At 40.9% G+C, this 22,605-nt stretch overlaps 3 protein-coding genes across 6 annotated transcripts in view; 1 reads left to right on the top strand and 2 right to left on the bottom strand.

The window, feature by feature from the left end:
• Positions 1 to 46: 46 nt before the first annotated feature.
• atp6v0e1 (ATPase H+ transporting V0 subunit e1) lies at positions 47 to 2,209 on the bottom strand. Of its 2 annotated transcripts, none has more exons than XM_053428528.1 (4): positions 1,985 to 2,209; positions 1,433 to 1,480; positions 535 to 653; positions 47 to 440 (listed from the first exon to the last, which is right to left on the bottom strand). In XM_053428528.1, the coding sequence occupies exons 1-3, from the start codon at positions 2,086 to 2,088 to the stop codon at positions 560 to 562; spliced, it is 246 nt and encodes an 81-aa protein (XP_053284503.1). In that variant the 5' UTR covers positions 2,089 to 2,209; the 3' UTR covers positions 47 to 440; positions 535 to 559. The 2 variants fall into 2 exon arrangements, with proteins under 2 accessions (XP_053284503.1, XP_053284502.1); XM_053428527.1 differs by having other exon boundaries at positions 47 to 417.
• A 3,850-nt stretch (positions 2,210 to 6,059) lies between these two features.
• rpl26 (ribosomal protein L26) lies at positions 6,060 to 9,275 on the bottom strand. 2 transcript variants are annotated; one of them, XM_053428524.1, is made up of 4 exons: positions 9,189 to 9,275; positions 8,358 to 8,529; positions 8,127 to 8,267; positions 6,060 to 6,226 (listed from the first exon to the last, which is right to left on the bottom strand). In XM_053428524.1, exons 2-4 carry the CDS (start codon positions 8,523 to 8,525, stop codon positions 6,098 to 6,100), a joined length of 438 nt encoding a protein of 145 aa, XP_053284499.1. In that variant the 5' UTR covers positions 8,526 to 8,529; positions 9,189 to 9,275; the 3' UTR covers positions 6,060 to 6,097. The 2 variants fall into 2 exon arrangements, with proteins under 2 accessions (XP_053284499.1, XP_053284500.1); XM_053428525.1 differs by having other exon boundaries at positions 9,195 to 9,248.
• A 1,057-nt stretch (positions 9,276 to 10,332) lies between these two features.
• LOC128445718 (serine/threonine-protein phosphatase 2A 55 kDa regulatory subunit B beta isoform) overlaps positions 10,333 to 22,605 on the top strand; it is a 47,108-nt gene continuing 34,835 nt past the window's right edge. The window contains exon 1 of one of the 2 annotated variants that reach the window (XM_053428517.1): positions 10,333 to 10,719. In XM_053428517.1, coding sequence (XP_053284492.1) covers positions 10,641 to 10,719 — 79 coding nt within the window. In that variant the 5' untranslated portion in view covers positions 10,333 to 10,640. Of the gene's footprint in view, positions 10,720 to 13,375; positions 13,507 to 22,605 lie in introns of those variants that run through there. The other variant, XM_053428519.1, reaches the window with a different exon arrangement.

The raw sequence follows: 22,605 nt of genomic DNA, 5'->3' as shown, positions 1-22,605 counted from the left end.
GTGGTTGATTGCATAAACAACACTCATAAATGAGACTAAACACAAATTATGCACCAATACAGGTGGTTATTACTTTATTAATTTACAACAATCACATATATTACAGCGATCAGCAATATGAACAGACACAGATCACAGCAGAGACTGCACATCAGCCATTTAAAGTTAATCTCATTTATATCAACAATCACACCAACACAACATACATCACACATAACCAAACAACAGCAAGTGAAGGCCACTTTGAATCCATTTAAAGTAAAGCACATTCAGTGAGATTTCTAAGGAGTTCTTCTGGAATTATATTTGTACAAGGCACTAGTGGAGGCACCACTAGATAATCACACAGGGATCTAAGTTTAAGGCGATTCAGAAGGAATTGGGCCTGCACAGATTGAGGAGCATTCAGGTCATCCCCTGAGGAGAAACATTACAGTAAACTGTTTTAGAAAAAAAAACACAAGCAATAAAATCAATTGATCAACTAGATACAGTATCTGGAAGCTGCATAGAGAGTGAGTGGAAGAGGTTTACCTGCATGGTCAGGAGTCTGTGTGATTTAAGGCCAGTGATACTTCAGGTACCAGATGGCATCCGTGGACAGAGAAGGTCCAAGCAGTGGGTTCAGCTGAGCCAGGATCGCTATTAACCAGCTTTTGGACAGAAAGGAGAGTAAGATCCCACATGTCATTACAAAAGAGAGCACTTCAAAACACATCCCTGACAGTTTAGTGACGGGGGTAATTTCCTATTCTCCTACAAAAAATATAAACATGTATTTAGGGCTATATTTATAATGCTGAACACCAGGCTGTTAGGATTACTCCACAGAGCCTCAAACTGAGGGACTTCACTTCACTTGGCTGCAACTCTTTGCTTTGTGTCTGCTGCCCTCTGTTGTCCACCTCATATGCAACACGATACCTTGGGCACCTAACCCATCATGAATATTTTATAACAGAACAGAAAAACTACACACAAAACAGTAGCAACTCAAATAACAAGGTTTGTTTCATTAACACTGCAATGCACAGTAGATAAAATAGAGTGACAGAATTAATATAGTCAGTTAATATAGACAGAAACAATGAATGACTGTAGAAATGCAGGAGCTATTCATGTCTTACTTGGGCTGCAGCTAAGAGTTAACAATAAATAATAAAATGAGGGAACATGTTGAGGAAAATTGCTTATGTTTCCTAGAGCCCAAAGATATGAATTCACGCATCTTGATCTGTCTGACAACAATTAAAAAACCCCAGTTAAAAAAAAAGTAGCAAATCCTCCAAACCGTAATTCTACTTAAATGATTAGTAGATAATTAAAATAGATGTCAATTAACTTTAATTTTGTAAAATCTGAGCAGTAGATGAACATACATATATATATATATATTAAAAAACACAGACTTGGAACCAGGATGATAACTTACAACAGGTAGCAGCAGACTGAAGTTAACACCAGCATTGTGACTATGACTCTGTGGGAATAAGAGAAGATAATAATAATTATTAAAGGTGTAAAACTTCACAGATGATATGATTTTCACATTCAACACAGGCCATGTTGATCTCGTGATAGTAACAAACTGGCAAAATAAGGAAGTTCCAGTATGAACACTTCCCAGAGTGGAAGTGTATTAACTCTTGAGATTAGTAACTTCACGTGGTGGCGGGTGAGAATAGATTTGTTGGGAGGACATGTCAGATTTCCTGGAATATAAACGTAACAGCAATATGGAGGAAGCAGAAGGAGGAACTGTCACATTAGCTAACATTAGCTAACCCAAACTTGTATCTACTGGCAAGTATCATATCGTATAAGGTTTAGATGAGGAAGTTGGTTATATAACGTTGGGAGACTTATATTAAAACCACCACTACTTTATGCACAGTGGGTGTAGGAAATAAGAGTTACGGTACAAACTACTATACAAAGTAAACACTGAGTTAGCTGAAAGCTAACGTGAAGCTAACTAACTTACCCTCGGTTTGGTCCTTTGGGTATAAACAGTGGCACTATTCCTCCAATAAGGGCCCAAAACAGAGTCACCACGGACATGGTGATCACGAAACTTAGTTCCGCCATGGTGCTGTTTGGTTTGAGGGATATAATGCGTCCAACAAACTTCTAACTTGTGCTAACTTCTCTGTGATCCAACTGCAGCCGAAGACAGAGGAGAGGCAGCACGTGTCACATGACCGTCCACCACAGAGGAGGCACCACCCTGCAGCGATCACTCCACTGTGAAGAAAGAGGATTTTATTTATATGTTACATATCTACTTTACTTGATTTATTTATTTACATTGCTTCATATCCACTTTATTTCATTTCTTTATTTACAATGTTCAATATCTAATGTATTTAAGTTCTTTATGTACAATGTCAAATATCTACTTTATTTACAGTATTGAATAGCTACTTTATTTTATTTCTGTATTTACTATGTTTAATATGTACCTTACTTTATATCTTATGTTAAATTTATTCTTTATTTTCAATATTGATTAAATTAAATATAAAAAAATTAAATTAAATTAAATGAAATTAAAATAAAAAACTGCGCGCGCACATCCTGCGCAAAGCCTACTGCGCATATTCTGCGCAGAAGCCCATTGCGCACATTCTGCGCAGACGCCCATTGCGCGGGAATTGCGCGCGCAGCTTTTCTTTTTTTTTAATAATTTAATTTAAACTTTTTTTCCTTCTGTTTTTTAAATTTATTTTATTTAAATTACCGACTTAATAATTTGCAATTACTTAATAATCACTTAATAATTTGCAATTATTAAGTGATTGTAATCACTGCCAATTGTAAGAGCTCAGTATATCGCCGGCATAAAGATAGGAGAGGGTGGGGATCGATTCCGGGACTTCTTTGACGGAGAGTTTCCATTTTACCGACTAGGCTAAATAGCCTGCTGATCCCAAGGAGGAACTAACCACATCAAGAAGATGGACAAATTATCGTGTGTGTCATTCTCTGTTGTTTTGATACACACTTCAGAGAAAATACTTTCTTCTTTTCTACCTATATTTGACACCCTTACTTAAAAGTTACTTTTATAACATGCTTTAAAAACCTATTGTTAGAGAATAACCCAATAGTTTCTTATGACGTCTTTCAAGAATCACAGTCTTCTTCTGCTTGTTTCTATGTGATGTCCTGAGGCTGCCCCCTGCTGGCTGCTGGGTTCCTCTGTACTCCAGCTGTTGTCCTGAATGAGCTTTGCTAATGAAAGAATACTGCATAGACACATACAGTATGCGTTGAGAGCAAAGCATCCTGGTTTAAATGTTACTATCAACACATCTCCTTTGTACTCTGTGTGCAACAAGCATACTGTGTCAGGGTGAAAATTTGTATTAATTCCACTGCATACAAGCGACACAAAAGTTTTGTACTAACAGGAGAAAACTTCCTTCAAAGTCGTACACAACACAATATGGATGATGGGTACACAGTTGTAGCGATGGTAGATACTTGTGTATTCAAAACACATGAGCTGTTAAAAGACCTACCTCTCAGTAACCTTCAAGTAGATAAACTACAGGTCTATTAGAAGAATTGGGATAAACCATTCATATTAGAAGAAGAGAATTTCCTTCTCAAACAGAGAAACTGTCTCTGTTTACACCTTAATCCTAATATAGCTTAAAAATCCAAAGCAAAGAATTAAATCATTTCAACATGCATCAGTAGAAATTCAATTATCTGAAATAGTTTTCCTATCACTTGTCTGTGCACATTAACTAACTTTCTGGAGGCCAAGTATGAATTATGAAATGTGAGAATGGATTTAAAAAAAAAGAACTGTACTGTTCTGAATTGGCCCTCAAATAAATTGGGTTCTTCTCTAACACACCATTTTGTTTGCACCCCATTGCACAGCATTCTTAAAAGCAAGACACCGCAGGGAATTGAACCCTGTCCTGACAAAGTCAGGAGAGCCACCACCGGGGTCTTTTGCTTTTTTGTTTTTGCTGTAATAAGGGCAAACGCAAAACCTTGAGGAACAAAACCAAGGCTTTGTTCCCCCAGTAAAAGAAAACCACTCAGCACCTGGCTGCTATATTATTCTGTCACCACATTGGGATTTATCTCGGTCAGGAGGCCCTGTGGCCAAGGAGAAATGCTAGTAAAGCATTATTGTTACTAATTATTTGAGGTTAACATAAAGCCAGTTCCAAGATGTAATTTTTCAACTACAACATTGCAGAAGTTCATTATGAAAAGTTAAGCCAGCACCTTACTACCTGCCCCAGGTTAGAGGACTTCACTCATTCTTGAGCCAGTCTCGCACTATTATTTCTGTGAAGAGAAGTGCAGGGATAAACCCATAAACCCAAACAAACCCAATAGCAATATAAACTACTGCAACACATTTGCACTGCATTTCAGACCAAATTGAAGCCGCATCGCGCAACAACCTTCCTCAGGTACAAAAAGCAACCTGAATCCCATTGTTCAAACTGCAGGTTGGTTGAGATAATTCCTGTGTTGTCTCACGTAGACCGCATTCTTCCTCCGGACTGTTCTGCAAGATCAAACAAGAGGTAGACAAGAAACCCCCGCTATGCCCCCCAAGGTAATCGTAGAACTGACCATTCATATCCTTGCCCATAAGTTTTACTGCAGATAATGTCAGAATCAATGAAGGTCCATCAGATCTTCCCCTGATGGACTAGAAATGTGAATACATTGAGTGACCTTACGTGATGCTTGATGCGCAAGTGAACCAGTACAAACAATGAGTTAGGAGTTCCTGGTGATCTTGGGTATTGGAAAGCGCACAGGACACAGCACACTGAAAAATGCAAAGGAAAAAGCCTCTCCCCACAAGCCTCTCTCCCCCCATAACAGGCCATAGTGTAACATACATGTATACACAGAAATAGATTCTTAACTGCATCTTTGGTTTTTCAAGGATAAAGTTGATTCCTTTGTTTGCAAAATGAAATATGGTTATACCTCGTTTTTACAGATTACCTTTACCAAGTGTGCATTTCACTGTTAAAATGTTGCTACTGTACTAGTTAATTCCCCAACCAAAGGACTTCTGCCAAAACTGTTCCATAAAATTAATAATCCAAACTCATTGGGGACAAATGTCTGAAGGCCCCTCGATCCAACACAATGTTATTATGACCCCAAAGTTATCACTGATGCCCAAATGTTTCTTTGTTGGCACTTTTATACTCCAAGCTGTCATGTTGCCAAAAGTCAGACTAATCACATCATTGATTTATGGCTATACTGACAAACAGAAAAGAAAAAAATAAATGAACAGGAGGTATTTATGTCCTCTTTCATTCACAGCTGTCATTGTGCTACGTGAGACATCTGCCATCATGTGCAGTTAACAGATTTAAAAAAAGTACTTTTACCCACGGTAAAATCTGTCATCTATGATTCACACAGTGAAATGCACTGGTGACGTTCAAAGCCTCGCGGTATTCGAAATATAAGGGGCAGCGAAACGCAATGGACCAAATTGGAATGGAAGATACATTTACAAAACCCACTAGTGGCACTTCATTCAGGACTTCTGCATTTTTCATTTAACCATGAGTATTTTTAATGACACTTCGTCACTACTATAGAAAACACCTGCATTTCTGGCTTCTCATTCCAGTCTCCACCATCTTTCAAGACTTGCATACCTCCATCGAAGACCGACAGTGCTCTTATGAGACCGCATTTAAATTCACCCCATCTGGATACATCTGACCCAAATTGCACATTCAAATATCCCTCCTCTAGATACAATTTCGCTTTAACATGATCCATTAATTAGTCCAGAATATCAATGCTGGAACTAAGCGCAAAAGTTATGTCATTTATTAGCTTTAGCTTATCATTTGAGGGTAGCTGAGGGTCTAGAGCCAATCACATCCAATATTGAGCAGGTGAGCAGTATCCAAAATACATTTCTCTAATCCAACACTGTGCTCTTGTGTTGTGGACCCTTTAAATTAGAAATATATAAAATATTAAGTCCTTTAAGTACATGACAAAAAAGCCTCCACAATAAAAACATGACAGACAGAGCGGGGTTCATTTTTTACAGTTTATTGATAGCAAAAGATCATTTTTACTCCTGCATTTTCTCAATGGTCTCCTCCTTGTATTTGCCCTTCTCCTTTCCATCGGCGCGAGACTTGGCCTTGCGCTCCAGGATCTTCTTGCGGTCCTTGTCCAGCTTTAACCTGGTGATGACCACCTGCAAACAGAACACTGGATTAATTAACAGGTCAAAACATATCCTGTTAACAGAGGGACCAATAACATAAAGAGATCGTATGGAAATTATCAATCTAATCTGCATTAGTTACATATTACAAAAACATAGGACATGTCCAATACATTTCAAATGACCAATGGACATTTATTGCCTTCATACTTAACATAAGGAAGTGATCGCTTAATCTACAGGAGCATTATATATTCTAGTCATGTGCCAACAGTCCAGAGAATTAACTGGAAAACCATTTAATATGAAAGAAATTTAATGCCCAAATTATTAGTAAAATGTTCCACCACAGCATTACAGTTTATGCCGTCAATGGGTAACAAAACTCTAAAACTATAGATATCAATATGGCACAGTTGGAGAGTACAGGTATGATTATCTAAAACCATTAAGTATGTCAGTTCCAGGCCCCCAGGTGTAAGTGCATGCTGCTTGAAAAGTAATGTAATATTTTAAGGTCACCTCCTAATTATGGACTCCTTCACATATACCTGTGCGAGCAAAACAATACAGTGCTGCCTTACTTTTCAATCATAGCTCGTTGACTGTCATTACAAGACACTCGTAGCCTGGTCTGAAGTACCAGGTATATGCTGCCCTACTGCTATATGCTTGTCATCTTTCACTATCGGAAAGAACCACCTCTGTGATAGTGACCTGCACACTGACAACCAACTATTGACTTAGACTTGAATCATCGTTAAGTTAGTCTCAGAAGCCTCTTGTCTCATGTTACTTTTAATCCATTTTAATGACAATCATTCCAGTGGCCACATGAAAAAACTATAAATTCCCGCCAAACAGCCTCTCGAAGTGGCAGAGTCTCTGTATGCTGGGCTTGATTAGCTGGACATCAAAGACAATTGTGATTAGATTCAAGATATTCAAACAAGCAGACCCTATAATAGGACAATCGAATCAAGGAGACCGTTCTACACGTCTGGGGAGAAAAAGCTGGCCATATGGAATAACTCACAGGCCAATATTCAATACAAGAAAATGTAACACAGCCAGACTTGGAAAAAAAAAGCACCTTGGAGGAAAGCCTTGCCAAATCAAGGACAGTGAGGTTTGCAGCAGTCAGTTGAACAATAAGTATGTCACCGGGGAATATTTCACTCAAAAGGCCGTTTTCACAGCAGACTTACTATAGTAAGAAAAAGCACTGGTGCTACAAGCAACCTGCTCTATTCAGGTTCTTGCTAAGTAGTGGCAGTGTGACTGAGGTCTGTGTACCAGACTCAGAAGAAGCAGCAGCTAAATGGAATTCAGCCAATGTTTTATTTATTTTAGGTCTGTGCTCGTTTCTGTGCGTCTCCATAACTTGTTACATCACTATCAGTACCAACTAGTTCAATATAGCCTTCATGTCAAAAAACGATTCAGTGTAAAGAAAAAAACAAACACTGACTTGTGCACAACTACAAGACCAATTGCTGAACAAGAGGGTTTGAGTCTGGATTATTTTAGGATCAATATAATTGCTGTTTAATAAACCTGCACTAAACTACACCCCAAGGGCCACACAGTTGAAGCAACACCACTGACATAAAAACCTAACAATGCTGCACACACTATTCTGATGGACTCAAATCTGGAAGCATTCACTCAGTTTAAACAATGAAATCAAGAAAGGCCACATTTTCATTATAGTGCTAAACACACCATTTCAAATGCAGCTCTCCTGCTTGCACCTTCATTATCTCAATGGGAAATTGTGTTACATTACCAAGTACACCCAACGGTATTGTCACATGATCTCAGTAACATGCCTAAAACATGCAAGTACAACTCTAATGTTAATATTGATGGTTTAACCAACATTCAGCTTCATCACATATCCACTGATGCAGACCCAACTCTGTCTCACCTTGCTGGGGTGGATGCCGACATGGACTGTGGTTCCATTGGCCTTTTCTCTCTGCACGCGCTCGATGTAGATGACGTACTTCTTCCTGTAGACCTGCACCACTTTGCCAATCTGCTGGCCTTTGTAGTGTCCGCGGACCACCTGTTGGTAAACACCACAACACAATTAGAACCAGGTACATCTCGCCCATACAAGATAAATCACAACCTACAGCCATCATGAGCACAGTACCTGGACTTCGTCGTCCTTGCGGATGGGCATGGACCTCACGTTGTACTTCTGACGGAGCTCCTTGGAGAGGGGAGAAGACATGATCTTCCTCCTGATGTGTGAGGGGGCATTGAAGTGCCTTTTGCGGTTCTTGCGGCGAGAGGAGGTGACAAACGGATTGAGCTTCATGATGCTGAGGAAACAAGGAGCACAAGTTATTACCCAAGCGACATGAGGAGGCCAGGAGAGCTGCATGTCTGACACATCTTCTCTCACCGAGCTGCTGAAAACGTGACCAACTGACGCAAGGGGAACGTGGTTTGAAATGTAAACGCTACGGTCAAAAGGTTAGCGTCAACACGGAGAGCAGTTGTATAAGTTTGGACATTTTCCTTAAACGAGTCTGCTTCTTCGGCGGTTTTAAGTTAAGCTAGCTTCTTAGCTGGCTGTTAAGCTAACAGAGTGTGGCTAGCGTGTTAGCATAATACAGCAAACGGACTGGAGGGAGTTTTCCAGTGTCAACATGAACTGAGTAATATCATCAATAACAATTAAAACTGCACAGCGACCCGTCGGTGTGTGAATGAAGCCGAGTATTAAGCTATAACACGGGGAACCGAGCCGCTTCACAGCCCGTAGCCGACATGAGGATACAGCCTGAGCGGACAGGGGCACCGAGACACGGAGGGCTTTTTATTTAGTCATCTATCGGCAACATGGCGTCAATACTGGCCGTACTGTGACGGTGACAATGTTCACATAGTGTTTAGGGTTTGAAAGGAGTGCACAGGGACATTCAAAGGAGGATGGATGATGATAACTTTAGTGAAGTGGTCTGATAAGAATCCTTACCCTAACCTTAGCTCCTCTATGGCCGGCGGAAAAGAGACTCGCAAACTACTTCCGCCGGCATTAGTTCACACTCAAGTCTCGCGAGATGTGCCAAGTAGCGTGGTAAAAACAGGACTGCATGGAAAATATGAAAAATGAACCACCACGTTTAATCTGATCTTCCACACAATAGCGATTAGGTATAACAGTTAAATAATACGCATGAGGTATTTATAAAATTGTGACTGTGTTTTTAGTGTCCCTGCATTGGTAAACAAAGTGTTAATGTTATGAGCCTACTTCCTATGTGTGTTTTAGAACTGATTTCACAATATTCAAGAAACTGCATGGTCTGGCATTGAGCTTCTGGGCTGAGCTTCTCCATTAGTTTTAGACCTGTTAGATATTCCTCAGTGAAGAGTGATGACCAAGGGCTTCAACGCTCTGGAATAGTTTACTATAAACTAGATAAATAACTCACACTTGAAACTTCACTGATTTTAAATCATCTCTTCAAACGGACTTTTGCTTAATGCCTTTTTCTATCTTTTGCCATTACTTTTAAGTGATGTTGTCTTATATAATTTGCTTTCTTTAATTTCAAATGGCATTGTATTCATGGTTTTGTTGTAATGCATGTTTTGTTTTACTTGATTTTACTTGTCCTCTTTGTGAAGCACTTTTTGAATCAACTGTTCTGAAAGGTGCTATTTGAATAAAGTTATTATTTGCATTATAACTACTTTTATAAACAGATCTCCACTCCAATTTTAAGGCCCTGTGTTTGTCTTTTGGGGATGTTGTAAATTTAAATGTGTTGTCTTGTAAATATATATATTTTTAAAATATATATATTTATATATATTTTTATTTAAAGTGCCAAAAGAGGGCGCAAATCTAATTCAATCATTACCCCTGGTAAGTTATATTTGTGATGTATTAAGTGTTGGCCTGTGTTCGTCACACACTATGTTAGGTGAAGATAATCACTGGAATATACGTCGAATCAGTATGAAAACAATGCGAAACAATTATACATTATTTGTGTTATTTTTAATGACATCATTAGGCCACTGATCAGCTGTAATGAATGTGCTCATTTCAGACCCAGGGCAGAGGTGGGTGGGTGTTTACACCTGTGTTGACCTCCCATAGGCGCAGAGGAGACCCCCTGTCCTGCTCTCACTCACAACTCCATCCTCAGAGTGATCCACCGCCTCACACGACGCTCTTTCACTGGAGCCTGCCTCCCTTGCCTGCGCTATCTGTCTGTCCGCCTCGCCTGCCTGCGAGAAAAAGTGATGCTGTCATAGCCCCTCTGCGCCGCGGACAGAGAGGAGCCTCTTTCCCCTCCCGCACAAACCCCACCACCCTCCCTCCGGTTCTCCTCTGGCCGGCTTGTCGCGGCGGCAGTGCGGATGTGGAGCCCGCAACGCAGCGCTCTTCACCCGTCGGCAAGCACCGGAGAAGAAGATGAAATGTTTTTCCCGTTACCTCCCGTACCTCTTCCGCCCGCCGAGCACCATCCTGTCCTCCACATGCCACACCGAAGGTAAGGGTGGGTGGGACGCCGAGGGATGCTGTCCGGGGGGGATGCGAGTTGCTGTGTACTTTGAGCGTGAGACATGGATGTTGACAGGCTGCAGTTAGTGGGCATGTGTGCAGAAGTTACACCTGCAGTTGTAGGGCCACACTGCAGATTTGTGCACGAAGTTGGAGCCATTCTCACTCACATCCAGATATGGGGCAGATGTAAAGGTCCCTGATGCAGATGACTTAAAGTGATTTGTATGTGTGTGATAGTGTGCCTGAGTGTGCCCGTGTCAACACACAGGCACACATGCATTCCAAGACACACTCAGTTTGTGGAGTTGCATGACAAGTATGCCCCTTGCTCTTGGTCCTCCGGTTCTTTTCACCCCTTTTATACTCTGCCTCCTCATCTTATACCAAACTCGAGGTTGGAGGGTCACATGATCATTTTTTGAAATAAAATAAAATTGAGAAACAATCCTCAATATCATATTTAGCCCTAATTGTCCCAAAAGCTTAAAAAATACTCACTAAATCAGATTACAAACCACAAAAGTGACAGCATAAACTAAAGTTGGTGGATTTACAGCACAGCAGGAAACACTGCGACTTGTGCATGTGGGGGAATTTGTTGTGAACTTGCACAAATCAATGTTGTAATGGACAATGGGGTTGTCAAGTCATTGGTTATTTTGGTGGGGTTGTTGGATGAGAGTTCGGGAACCGCCTTAGACAACATAGGAACAGGCCTGGGACAAAATCAGGCGGCAATCCGGTTAATACAGGATGAATATTACTGAGCGGACATAAACCTTTCTGTAGATGCACAAGGAGAGCATGTTGAATTGGCTGATCTGACCCTGGTCGCGATAGCAATAAATTAGTTCATAAGAGCGGGTCAATTCATCCTGCAGATTGCACTGTCAGACAGAGCAGCCCAGCAGGGTTCTGTGTGTTTGTATAACCAGCCATTTACTGGGTCATAATGTGGAGACTGAGCCTCTGCATTATTTAGCTTTGCATGGTCGCCCTCCTTCCTTTTTCGCGCTCTGCCCCTCAGTCCTCAGCCCTGTGGCACAGGCAGGAAGGAAGACAGAGCTCTGTGCGGTTCAGTATGAGCCGGTCAAAGCCAGGGCCCTTCAGTCTATAGAGCTGACCTATATATACTTTATATGCTCAGTCAGGAGGAGGAAGACATGACACTCACTTACTCACTCCCGATTTCTATTGGAGTTTGCTTACAATCTTTAAAAACTAAATTAGACCCTCCCTTGATACATCTAAAAGTCTATAATCTAGGATGGTGTCAATCTATAAAACATAAACACATTAATACATACCAGAAAAGACACAGGGAGACATGAACTAATTAGCTTTTTGAAGTATAATTTAATTGCTCTTGTTGGATAATTATGTTTCACAGTGAAAGTGTATTTATTGACTAAATATTGCACAAAAGGTTAAAAAGAGCCTCACATTACACAGAACAGACATTACAACAAACAGAAAAACTTAAAAATATAAAATAAGAATGTTTGACAATCATTTTTTCATGTAGTATTATTAATAGAAACAAAATTAACAAAAAAAGAATAGAGAAAAACTCATATTATGGGTTTATATGTATCAATTCCAGAGGCCTGACGTAAGAAGGTTCCTGGTTTGAATCTGAGGTTGGCCGGGTTCTTTCTGTGTGAAGCTTCCATGTTCACCAGCTTATCGAAAAGATACGGTGTAGGTTTTAATAATGGAGTTTAGAGGATGCAAGAAAACAAGCAGAAAACTCATGGATTTAAAACTTAACATGAAAACGCAAGAATATAAAACTTTCAGAATTACTTGGTAATTAAACAAGTCCATGTCTTAGAGTGTAACATATATGTGAAATGATGGTAGTATAATGTTAAATTCCTCTGTGAAGTTCAAACAAGTACTATCACATTCAAACATTCTCGCACACTTGGACATCTCTGGTATAGACGGTGCTTTTTATTTTAACAGCTGCTTATTGTTTAAAAGTAATATTGATGTGAGCAGTTGGGTCTCTCCCTCTCTTTCTGAAGCCTGTCAATCATAAACTGGTAAACACGATCTCCCAGATGTTGAGAGGTAAGGTCAAGAAACACTCTCCTCCTCTCCTCCGCTCTATCCCAGCCTCTTAACTCCCTCTCTGCCTCAGACAAGGGAGTGGTGGATAATAGAGGAAGTGATGGAGCAGTAAACATGGGAGTTGCAGAGCCCATCAGCCACAACAAATATGATATATGATCCTGCACCGCTGCTATCTCATTCTGTGTGTGTGTGTGTGTGTGTGTGTGTGTGTGTGTGTTTGTGTGAGAGTGGAGATAAAGGAAACAGTTGTTTACGCAGAGAGCGAGAGATGTTGAACCCCGTGTGCCGGAGGCCAGCAAGGTGTGATGACCCAGCAGATGACCTTGGAAATATGATGTGTATAAAAATGAAATGGGGAATCTCCTCTGCCTGCTACCTACACTGTAAACAGTGAGCTCTGTGTGTGTGTAAGATGCAGGAGGACGTGCACAAACCGCTGCAGGCGAGTGAGCTTGTGCTGCATGTAACTTATTGCGTCTGTGGTTGTTTCCGCCGGTGTTTGCACTTCCTGTTGTGACCTTGTCACCGCGATCTTCCATTAGACCTGCTTCTCTGGAGGAGGCTGCACAGCTCTCTTCCTCCCTGCTCCGCTCAAGGACCCCTCTACATCCCCCCTCTGCAACATCTCCCAGCATTCAAGTCTGCTCCAGCTGAGTGGAGTCCCCTCCAGGGAAGATGAGTGTGCAGTTACCATGTTAGTAGAAAATATATTATATAAGCGCTGTACTGGACCATAACGTGTTCCCTTTGTTTATCTGGGCCACTGTGGAGAGCCTCCCTTGGATTCACCTGGGTTCAGTCTCTGAGGGACACGGCCAGCTTTTGACTGCCAGTGTGTGTGTGCGTGTGTGTGTGTCTTTTATATATATATATATACACATATTGTTTTTGTTCTTTTCTCCCACTACCCATCAGCCTGTCAGTTCTGCTGTGATGGATTAAGTCTTAAAGGTTTCTGATGGCTGTGGCTTTGCATGAGCGTCTCCCCCTCTGATGTCTTTTGTTTGAGTCAGGGAAAAATGTGGGTCCCCAAACGACACCTCGCCACATCTCACGCTGCTATCAATCAACAGAGCCTGTCCTGCCTCAGCCTCCTCGTCTTCCTCCTCCTTCTTGTTGCTGTAAAGTGACTGAGGGAACACTCTGTGATACCTTCTTTTGTTTGAGTGGGAAAAGCTCAATAAAGCGGTGAATATTTCAGATCAGATCTCTGACTTTGTAATCATTGTAATTTAATGACTTTGGCTGACATTTGTGTGTCAATTTGTTTATGTGTGTCTGAGTGTTTTATTTATAAGAAGAGCTGTGAGCCTCTCGTGGCAGTGCCTGCGGGGAGACTTCCGTCTGCATTTTGACAAAGCGTGACACAGAGTTTGAGTTTTGCGGGAGAGGAACCCGGCCTGCGCTGGTGTGTGTGTTTGTGCGTGTGTGTGTGTTTGTTGCGTTATCATACATCCCACAGTGTTGTTGATACCCTGACTGACACCCACTTCACAGCTCAGAACACACTCCTGGTAGTCCTCCCGTCCTTGCATACTGCAAGAGACAAACACCCCTACATGCACACTTGCATAAGGCATCAGCACACTCATTCACGTGACTGCTCAGTATGGATTGGTCAGCTTTCCTGTGCAGAAGGTGGAGAGACTGGGCAAAAAAGGAGTGCTGAAAAGAAAATTACCCAACTGACCACCATGATGTCACCCTTTGGTCTTTGAAACAATGAGTTTAGCATTTTGTCCAGCGCCATCTTGGTATTTTGAAGAACTCCCCATATTTGGAGGAGAGGGGGTGTAGCCTGACTGAAAACTTGTGGACCTGCGACCTGCTCCTATTGCCCGTAACCAGCTTTCAATCACGTGGTATCCATGGCCCAATGCATACTATGCTATTTTAGTTAAAATCATTACGGTAGTTAAGTTAATCTCATTTTAGTTAAGCAATATTTCAGAAGTTGCTTTCCACAAACGTGGCTTGTTATTCTGAATGTATCATTATCTGCCATCTGAAGCTTTTTCCGTTTTGCATAACCATAGCTGCACCTTTGTCTTTAATTTTTTTTATTTTAACGACATCTGTACACATAGATAATTTGCTGGCCAACATGTTGGCTTATTCATACAGTTTACAGCACTAACACTGGGCATAGTAATCATCGCACAAATCGTTCCTAGTGATGTGACTCTAATAGGGACCAATGTTTTCAAGAAGAGCATCATGTTGTGTTGGGGACTTGACTTCTATAGAAACTGACTTCTGTTTACAACCAGTGGAGTTGCCCTCTGCTGGTCATTGGAGAGAATACACGTTTCAGGCGTTTGGATTTTTATATTCATTTTATATTCATTACATTATATCACAACAGAAAACAAAGTGGGATGAGTGGTAGTCCCACTTTGTAAAATCAGTGGAGTGCCCCTTTAAACTGGGAAAACAGGCACAAGCTCCTCTGACAACAAACAACATGCTCTGCTGAAGTGCCTGAGAGCAAAGCACATCTCTGCCTGCACTTGCTTCAGGTGTTACAGATCAACTTGTGGTGGAGTTGCAAGAAAAGAAAGATTTGGATTTCAGACGAAGAGATTGTGTCTGTTTTGAGAAAGGATTGATTGTGTTGTTGTGATATTTATTGATTCGTGACTTTTCTTCTCTTCTTTCGTAAATCATTTATTTTTATAGGAGAACAACAATAACAATGTCGAGGAGTTGAGGAAACTATACTGGTCATTCTGCATTATTGTAGCTGTTATGTGAATTCAACCATATTGACCTTGTAATGTAGTGAGATAAGATAGATAATATATTCCTTTAGTAGCCCCACAATGTGGAAATTTGCCATATTGAAGCAGCAAAGAGATGGTAAAATAGAAGCATTAGTAAAAGTAATAGATAAGTAAACGTGCATTATTAAGTATAAAAGAAACAGCAATAATACAAAAATACAATGTTAAAAATCGGGGAATCAGATGATCTGAAGTGGGGAATAACAAACAAAATGACATGTTTAGCATCATGGATTAGAATGTAAATGTGAAAATATTAGTTAAGGTCCCAGCATTTTGTCCCTTTCATTCATTTGACAAACTAGGAAAGGTGATAAAATATTTATGTTGATGAAGTTTGACCCTATAGACTTTTCATTAGTTTTCATTCTAAAATTAGACACAGGGAATGGGTGTAGCTCATTCCCTTTGCCTGTGAGAAGGGAAGTGCAGACAAAGGTTGACGGCATGCTTTGAAAAACGGTGAGCATTGAGAATTTATTCCATTTAAGTGATGTGTGGTGGGTTTCTGAATCCCACTGATCTTAGGAGCCTGTGGGAACTGAAAAGAACATGACTCCCTCAGTGAGAACACCATAACGTATCAGTGTCTCTCTCACACAGCGCTCATCGGCAGTCTCGCTTCAGCACAAACACTTCCTGCCAGGTCTCGACATGAAAACAAGTATCACTGAGACTCCCTTCACTCTTACAGCCTCACAAAAGGCAGCGTATCATTACAGCAAACACGAAAGCACTCGCTTTTTCTTTTATTTATGAACCATTGTAAACGTTCCACCTTTGGCCTGTAACGCAACGGTGAGCCTCAGTGTTTTGAACCAACCCCCTGTGTTGAACAGCATTGACTATCCCCTGTTGGGAGCTATAGATCCAGACAAAGGGGCTCCTTATCGAGCTGGACCGCCGGGCCTTTGCTCTGGCTGGCGGGCTGCGGCACAGAAACACGGCTACTATTGGAAATGTGGTATATATAGAACATCAGGATGGGCTTCCTCTTTCTCTCAGGCTCCCTCTTCACCCATCTGTCTCTTGGGTTGTATAAAAGGTCCTGATAGGTTGAGAGAAAGGTAGCTGGAAAAAAATAATTCAGAAACGCTGCAATAAAATGAAGTAATTTAACTCTGAAGTGTTGTAATACATCTTGCATTATCTGTTATTAAAATTGTGTGAAGTCTGTGTGTGGGGGCAAATATATTATTGAAATAAATAATAACTGAGAAACATTATTCCAATGGGATACTGTAGCTGATGATGTGGATATGAGCCAAGGAAAAACCTGATACATTTGACGCGGATCTGGATGAGAACAGATAGAGTAAATGCCTTACCTGACATTTTCACCAAAGCTACTTTCAGACATGCACTGACCTCCACATTTCCTCTGGAGGAGGAGCATATGTCCACGCAGATGACAGAATGAGAGAACTTTACTCCTATAGCACCTATCTAAACAAAGTCGCACAGGGCTTTACAAAACACATGGGAATTAAAAAATAACAGATCAAAACACAGACAAAAGCTAGGAAAGATAACAAAAAAAAGAATTCTGTTAAAACCTGTTAAAAATCCAGCATTAACATGCCTCGCTATATAAAGATAGATTTTAAGCACTGATTTGTGGTGGCAAGTCTTATTTCCTAAGGCTAGGAGTTCCAGAGCCTCAGGGCCCTGGTGGCAAAAGCCTGGTCACCTTTAGGATGTAAAGGAATGAAGAAGACCGAGAGGTGCATTGAGGAAGTCGTCCCGCCACAGTTGCTAATTATGTGTGGGTGTGAAAATGAAGGAGTAACACTTGTCTCCGTGAGTGAGAACTATGGTTGTACTCTGATGGTCCCCGATGGAGAACGTTTAAAGTTTCTCAATATCATGCAGCATGATTCTGAAAGAGAACACACACTCCGGTGACTTCCTGGATAGAGCAGGGAGCCCGGGATGTTGGTTCGTCCTCTGATTTCTCAGAGCTCTCCTGATCTGGCTGATGTTGATGTTCCTAGCAGATTACCCAGTAGTGCTGAGACAGAGCAAATGCCCACATTATCCTGACTTAAGCCCTGTAGAGGGAACCGATAATGGGGTATGAATTTAATTTCCTCTGCTGGTTTCACAGCCATTACAGCTTTGTAGGATAGTGAAAGGACGATTCATAGACAAGCGCACACAGTAATAATTACATACATACTACCAGGATGCTCCACAAAGTCAAGGGATGTGACTCGAAGTGGGAGATAGCAGCGCCATCTGCTCTCAGTATAGTGACAGACAGTTTTACAGTTACTGAGTCACCGCTGGAGTCTTTTTTTCCAGCTGCCCTGAGAAGCCCAACCGTGCCCACATGCAGAAACAATGGCTGTGATCCAAGCAGATCTTTCTTTAGATGCCCCTTTATAGCTTTCCAAGCATCGTTTTTCAATATCTCTCTGAAAATAGCCATCGGTTTGTTGCAGAGTCATCACAGCCCTGTTTGTACAGAATAACCCGAGTAATGCGGTCGATACGGAGCAGGGATCCAAACCAAAACTTTGTCTGAAGCAGAGATGGGTATGGAAAGCTGCCGTTAGTTGTGTTTTCTTGTCTGTCAGGACCACGGACAGAGTATAGTGGTGTGTGTTCGTGTGAGGGAGAGAGACCCACAGACAGATAGTTACCTCATCCACCCTCATGCCATACTGTAGTGAAGGCTTTTACTGTTCTGTCTGAATGGTACCCTACACTCAAGACATGGCCCTGGATAAATAATGTAGCCTTATGCTTCTGTCTGAGGCAGCAGACAGCAGCAGTACATGAAGTACCAGCTCGTCTCTCCTTCCTGTCTCTTTGTCACTCGCTCTCCCACCCCACAGCCTCCACCCCTGAATGGATAGATGGCACACGACGTCTCACCATGAGTCTTACATCAGCGAACCACTTCTCTATCCTTCTGTCTGTTTAGGCTTATGATATTTTGTGATAAACAGTAGCTACATGCCGACTCACACAGAAGGACACAACTTATTTATAACTGTTCTTGTTTTAATGCTGGAAATTAATATGGTGGTGTACCCCTGTGTGAATCATCATCTTTCAAAGCCAGTATTGTACGCTATAAACTACTTGTAACAGGGAGTAGTACCTAGACAAAAAACAATAGTCTTTAAACACACTGGTGTACCATGAAATATTGCACAAATTGTAGATCAGCTTTTAATTCTTCCTAGCTGCAAAAACAAACCAAACAAACAATCACACGTGACATTATGTGCAAAGAGAGTCTTTGTTTGTTCTGTTCATGCCTTGTTGTAGTCTGCAAAACAGATCAAACAGAACCATTTCATATCTGCAGTTAAATTTAGTAACATTGGAAATTAATTACAATTTTTATAATTTGTTAGATCTCTGGTTTAAGATAATTAAATGCTCCACCAGACTAAACTAGTATCTCAATGAGAGGATATATTGCGATGAGTTATGGTACAGACAATGATGTCTCCCATGTTTGTGTAAACGTGATGATCCATTTACTTCCTCTATTTATCTCAGTCATGTCAGAACTTCAATGATCAATACTTGCCAAATTGCAAATGTTTCCGTGTGAACTTATTAAATCAAAAAGAACATGTTAAACATGAGTATCGGTAATGCTAGCATTTAGCTCAAAGCACGACTGAATATTGTCTTGTCTTGTCTGCCCATAGATGCATTCTATGAATCTCTGTGTGAATGGGTGAATGGCAAGAACACTGTACTGTAATGTGCTTTGAGTGGTCATCAAGAAAAGAAAAGCTCTATATACATATAGACCATTTACCATCCATGTTGTTGTTGTTGTTTTATCTGTTTGAGTGAGTTCAGCTGTAAATGCTTTCTCTGATATAGAATTAGCTCTATTTGCAAATAGTTGTTGAACATTTTTGTTTTATTAGAACCTAAACCAATTTAAAACCTTGTTACAATATTGTACTTTCACTTGTCCCTCTCCTTCAGTGGGATTATGCAGACGTGACTGAATCCGGCTCAGTGGGATCAGCACTCGTCATCTCATTTGCTCGACATATTCGTTTGAAGCCTAAAGAGAGGAAGGATCACGCAATGATTTCGGTCAGAGGACAAGGACTCCAACATGAAAAAAACCTGCTGTCAGAGCTGGTGCTGGTGTGGATCCAGTTGAGAGGTCTTTCATTTTGACAGGTTTTACAGCTGAAGGTTACACAGTCCACACTCCAAATCAGTGAAGACAAAAGAGGTTGACAGAACGCCACTGACTTGATAGCTTTTTATAAATTTACTTTTAAAGTCATTACATAAAAAATGTGGTTACTCATTTCTCTCAAAATGGTGCAGTTATTTGGCAAAGCGTTGGCATATTTCATTAAAATGTACTACTGCTCATTTAATGTAAGCTGTACAAAGAGGAAAACAGTTTATCTGAATTATTATTTAAATTATTCATGAAGGGTGATATAAAATGTATGTCAATATAAAGGACGAACAATATTAAAAGCTGACAATGTGGTTGCTCTGTACAATAAACAATACTTTTTCAGTTTTTAACCTGACATCAATAACTTTCAGACATACAAGTCTGAATATTTTCCTTAGAATTTCCAAAGGGGCTGTCTGTGAGAACACAAATGTCAGAGTCAATCCGACAGACACAAAACTGAAAAAATATAAAGAATAAATAAGTTAAACATTTCCCGGATGTTTTCCAGAGTTCGTGTCTGAAAACTGTGTGGATTTTACTAGTTTAACTGTGTTGACTGGCAGACAAGGTTTGTCCCCACACTTGTTATATATGAGCTTTGTTCAGTCCTCAAACTTGGCCTTCAGTGATTAGCTCTCATTGATCTGACCAAATTGCTCTGTGACCCACCTACAATGAAATGTGTTTGGAGGCCTGCTGTGGAACAAGGTGCAATACTGAGCCTAAAGGAAATTTCCCACCAGCTGCCGATTACGCTTGGAAATGATTTACAGTAAATCTTTGTGAGGGCCAAGGCATTAACTTTTATTTTCTTTGGGATTTAATCACCTACGTCTCACAACAGACCTGCTTGATGTGACATCCTGCTAAGCCAGTTTTGTAGCAGCCACTTTGGCAAAACTGTGCTTTGGAATAAAGCAGCTCAGGAGAGCGGTTACATCAGGGTGATTCAGATGGTCGCGTACAGCTGGTTGTATTTCATTGAACCCATCTGGCCTGTTTGGAAGTGTTGCTGAGTCTTGAGAGAGGCGGTCAGGCGGTGGAATACAGCAAGTGATGGATGAGGTGATGGATGCAGGGGGAGGGGAGAAGATGAGAGTGCAGATTTGGGGGGGAAAAGGAGCTCTTTTCCAGCTGAGTCTCAGGCTTGGCTGCAGCACACTGCTCTGCCTGTTTTCATCCCAAGCACTCAGCTCTGGCTCTTCACCAGCTTCAACTCAACCCAGTGTCTCTGCACCCCCCTCCCACAGCCCACCCGCTCTCTCCCTTGCTGATATTTTGGCTCACCCCTCTTTTCTCCCCCCATCTCTACATCTTACTGACTCTCACTCACTTCCTCCTTCCTTTGGCTCTCTCCTTTCGGTTTCTCTACCTTCACTCTAGTCTTTCTCTTCCCCTGTCGGACCTTTTTCTTTCCAGCCTTCCGGTGCTACACAGGGGTGTGGGCTATGGCCTCCAGGTTTCCATAGTGATACTTTGTGTCCTGATGTCATTAGTATTGACGGTGGGCAGCTAGGCCAAGCTGTCCTGGCACAGGGGCTGTTTACCGCTTACCCCAAACTTAAAACCAGTGTGTGTGCACGTGTGTCTTTTTTTGTGTGTGTAATTGTTTTTGTCTAATTTTGAGGTCATTATATATGAACCAATGCCTGATGTCCTGATCATATACTGTGGTCCTGATGAGGCAAAATGTAAGGATTCCTGTCTGAGGTCCTTTTTAAGGGTAGGAGGAAGATGTGAATTGTGGTTTGGTTAGGCATGAAGTAGTCATGGTTAAGTTAAGGGTAAGGTTTTTGTCTCCACAATGATTTGAAGTCAAGGCAAATCCTAATATGCATAGCTGAGCAAATCTCTGTGTGTGTGCCGGGTATTACTCATGATGTGGGGACCGACATTTGTTTACATATAGTCACATTATGGACTTAAGGGAACAAAATAAATTCCCCATAACTAAAAACATTAAACCTTAAAGTGAAGACATTTCAAGGTAAAGGTTAGGTTTGGGTTAAGATGCTAAGCGAGTGCTAGGAGGTACACGGGCACAGGGGGATTGAGTTTGTTAAAAACACCTTAAATGTTCCCTGTTGAAACAATAATTGGTTAATTAAAATTCCTACTGAAAAGAAAACGTAGTCAAAAAAGGTTTAAAGGAACCGACAACACAGGCAGGGCAGGAGTCAGTGCTTATTTAAAATTCTCCAGGCCTCCATGGTCTCTTCCCAAGTTACGAAGTAAAATCAGATCAAATAGATGAATGTTAATATGAACATTTATAAGTAATAGCCATTAAAACAATAACAATGATAATTGATTGAAATAATATATATTTGAGAAAGTGCCAGTAGACTTAAATGTGGCATGTTATAATGTATACATATAAACATCTTTAAAGGTTAGTAGAAGTACTTAGAAAAGGAGAAAGTTTATGGGATAGACCTATTATCAAAGTTAGAGTAACTGTAATGCATTATAGTACGTGTGTGTGTGTGTGTGTGTGTGTGTGTGTGTGTTCCACAGTTAGGCTACATCTGGCCTTTTGCAGACAAAAGTTGTGAACCTAATTAGAAAAAAAGCTGATTTGGTTTTTTGAGGGTCAGTGGTTAAGGTTAGGGTGAGATTCATGTTGGTTATGGTGGGCGTGTGTGTGTGAGAGTGTTTGTGTGTGTGTGCATCTGTGACTGTATCTATGTCCGTGTGACATCACTATTCCGATTGTTCCTCCTTTACATTCAGATAGTGATAACAATGAATAAAGTGTTTAATTTGTCATTGTCTGATTCCAGGAGCTGGATCTGCACCAGGGGGCAGCTTGGCACGGGTGGGGGGGTTC

This window comes from Pleuronectes platessa, chromosome 8 (assembly GCF_947347685.1).
Source record: "Pleuronectes platessa chromosome 8, fPlePla1.1, whole genome shotgun sequence".
NCBI classification, from domain to species: domain Eukaryota; kingdom Metazoa; phylum Chordata; class Actinopteri; order Pleuronectiformes; family Pleuronectidae; genus Pleuronectes; species Pleuronectes platessa.
This window is presented reverse-complemented; position numbering and strand designations above follow the sequence as displayed.

What these genes read in the sequence shown, in the direction of transcription:
- rpl26 (XM_053428524.1), bottom strand. Translation starts at nt 8,525, where the DNA reads ATGAAGCTCAATCCGTTTGTCACCTCCTCTCGCCGCAAGAACCGCAAA. An exon ending in GCAAGGACGACGAAGTCCAG is followed by an intron (nt 8,268 to 8,357) that starts GTACTGTGCTCA and finishes GTTTACCAACAG; the next exon opens with GTGGTCCGCGGACACTACAA. An exon ending in TCGGCATCCACCCCAGCAAG is followed by an intron (nt 6,227 to 8,126) that starts GTGAGACAGAGT and finishes TTCTGTTTGCAG; the next exon opens with GTGGTCATCACCAGGTTAAA.
- atp6v0e1 (XM_053428528.1), bottom strand. Translation starts at nt 2,088, where the DNA reads ATGGCGGAACTAAGTTTCGTGATCACCATGTCCGTGGTGACTCTGTTT. An exon ending in CCCAAAGGACCAAACCGAGG is followed by an intron (nt 1,481 to 1,984) that starts GTAAGTTAGTTA and finishes TTATTCCCACAG; the next exon opens with AGTCATAGTCACAATGCTGG. An exon ending in TCAGTCTGCTGCTACCTGTT is followed by an intron (nt 654 to 1,432) that starts GTAAGTTATCAT and finishes TCTGTCCAAAAG; the next exon opens with CTGGTTAATAGCGATCCTGG.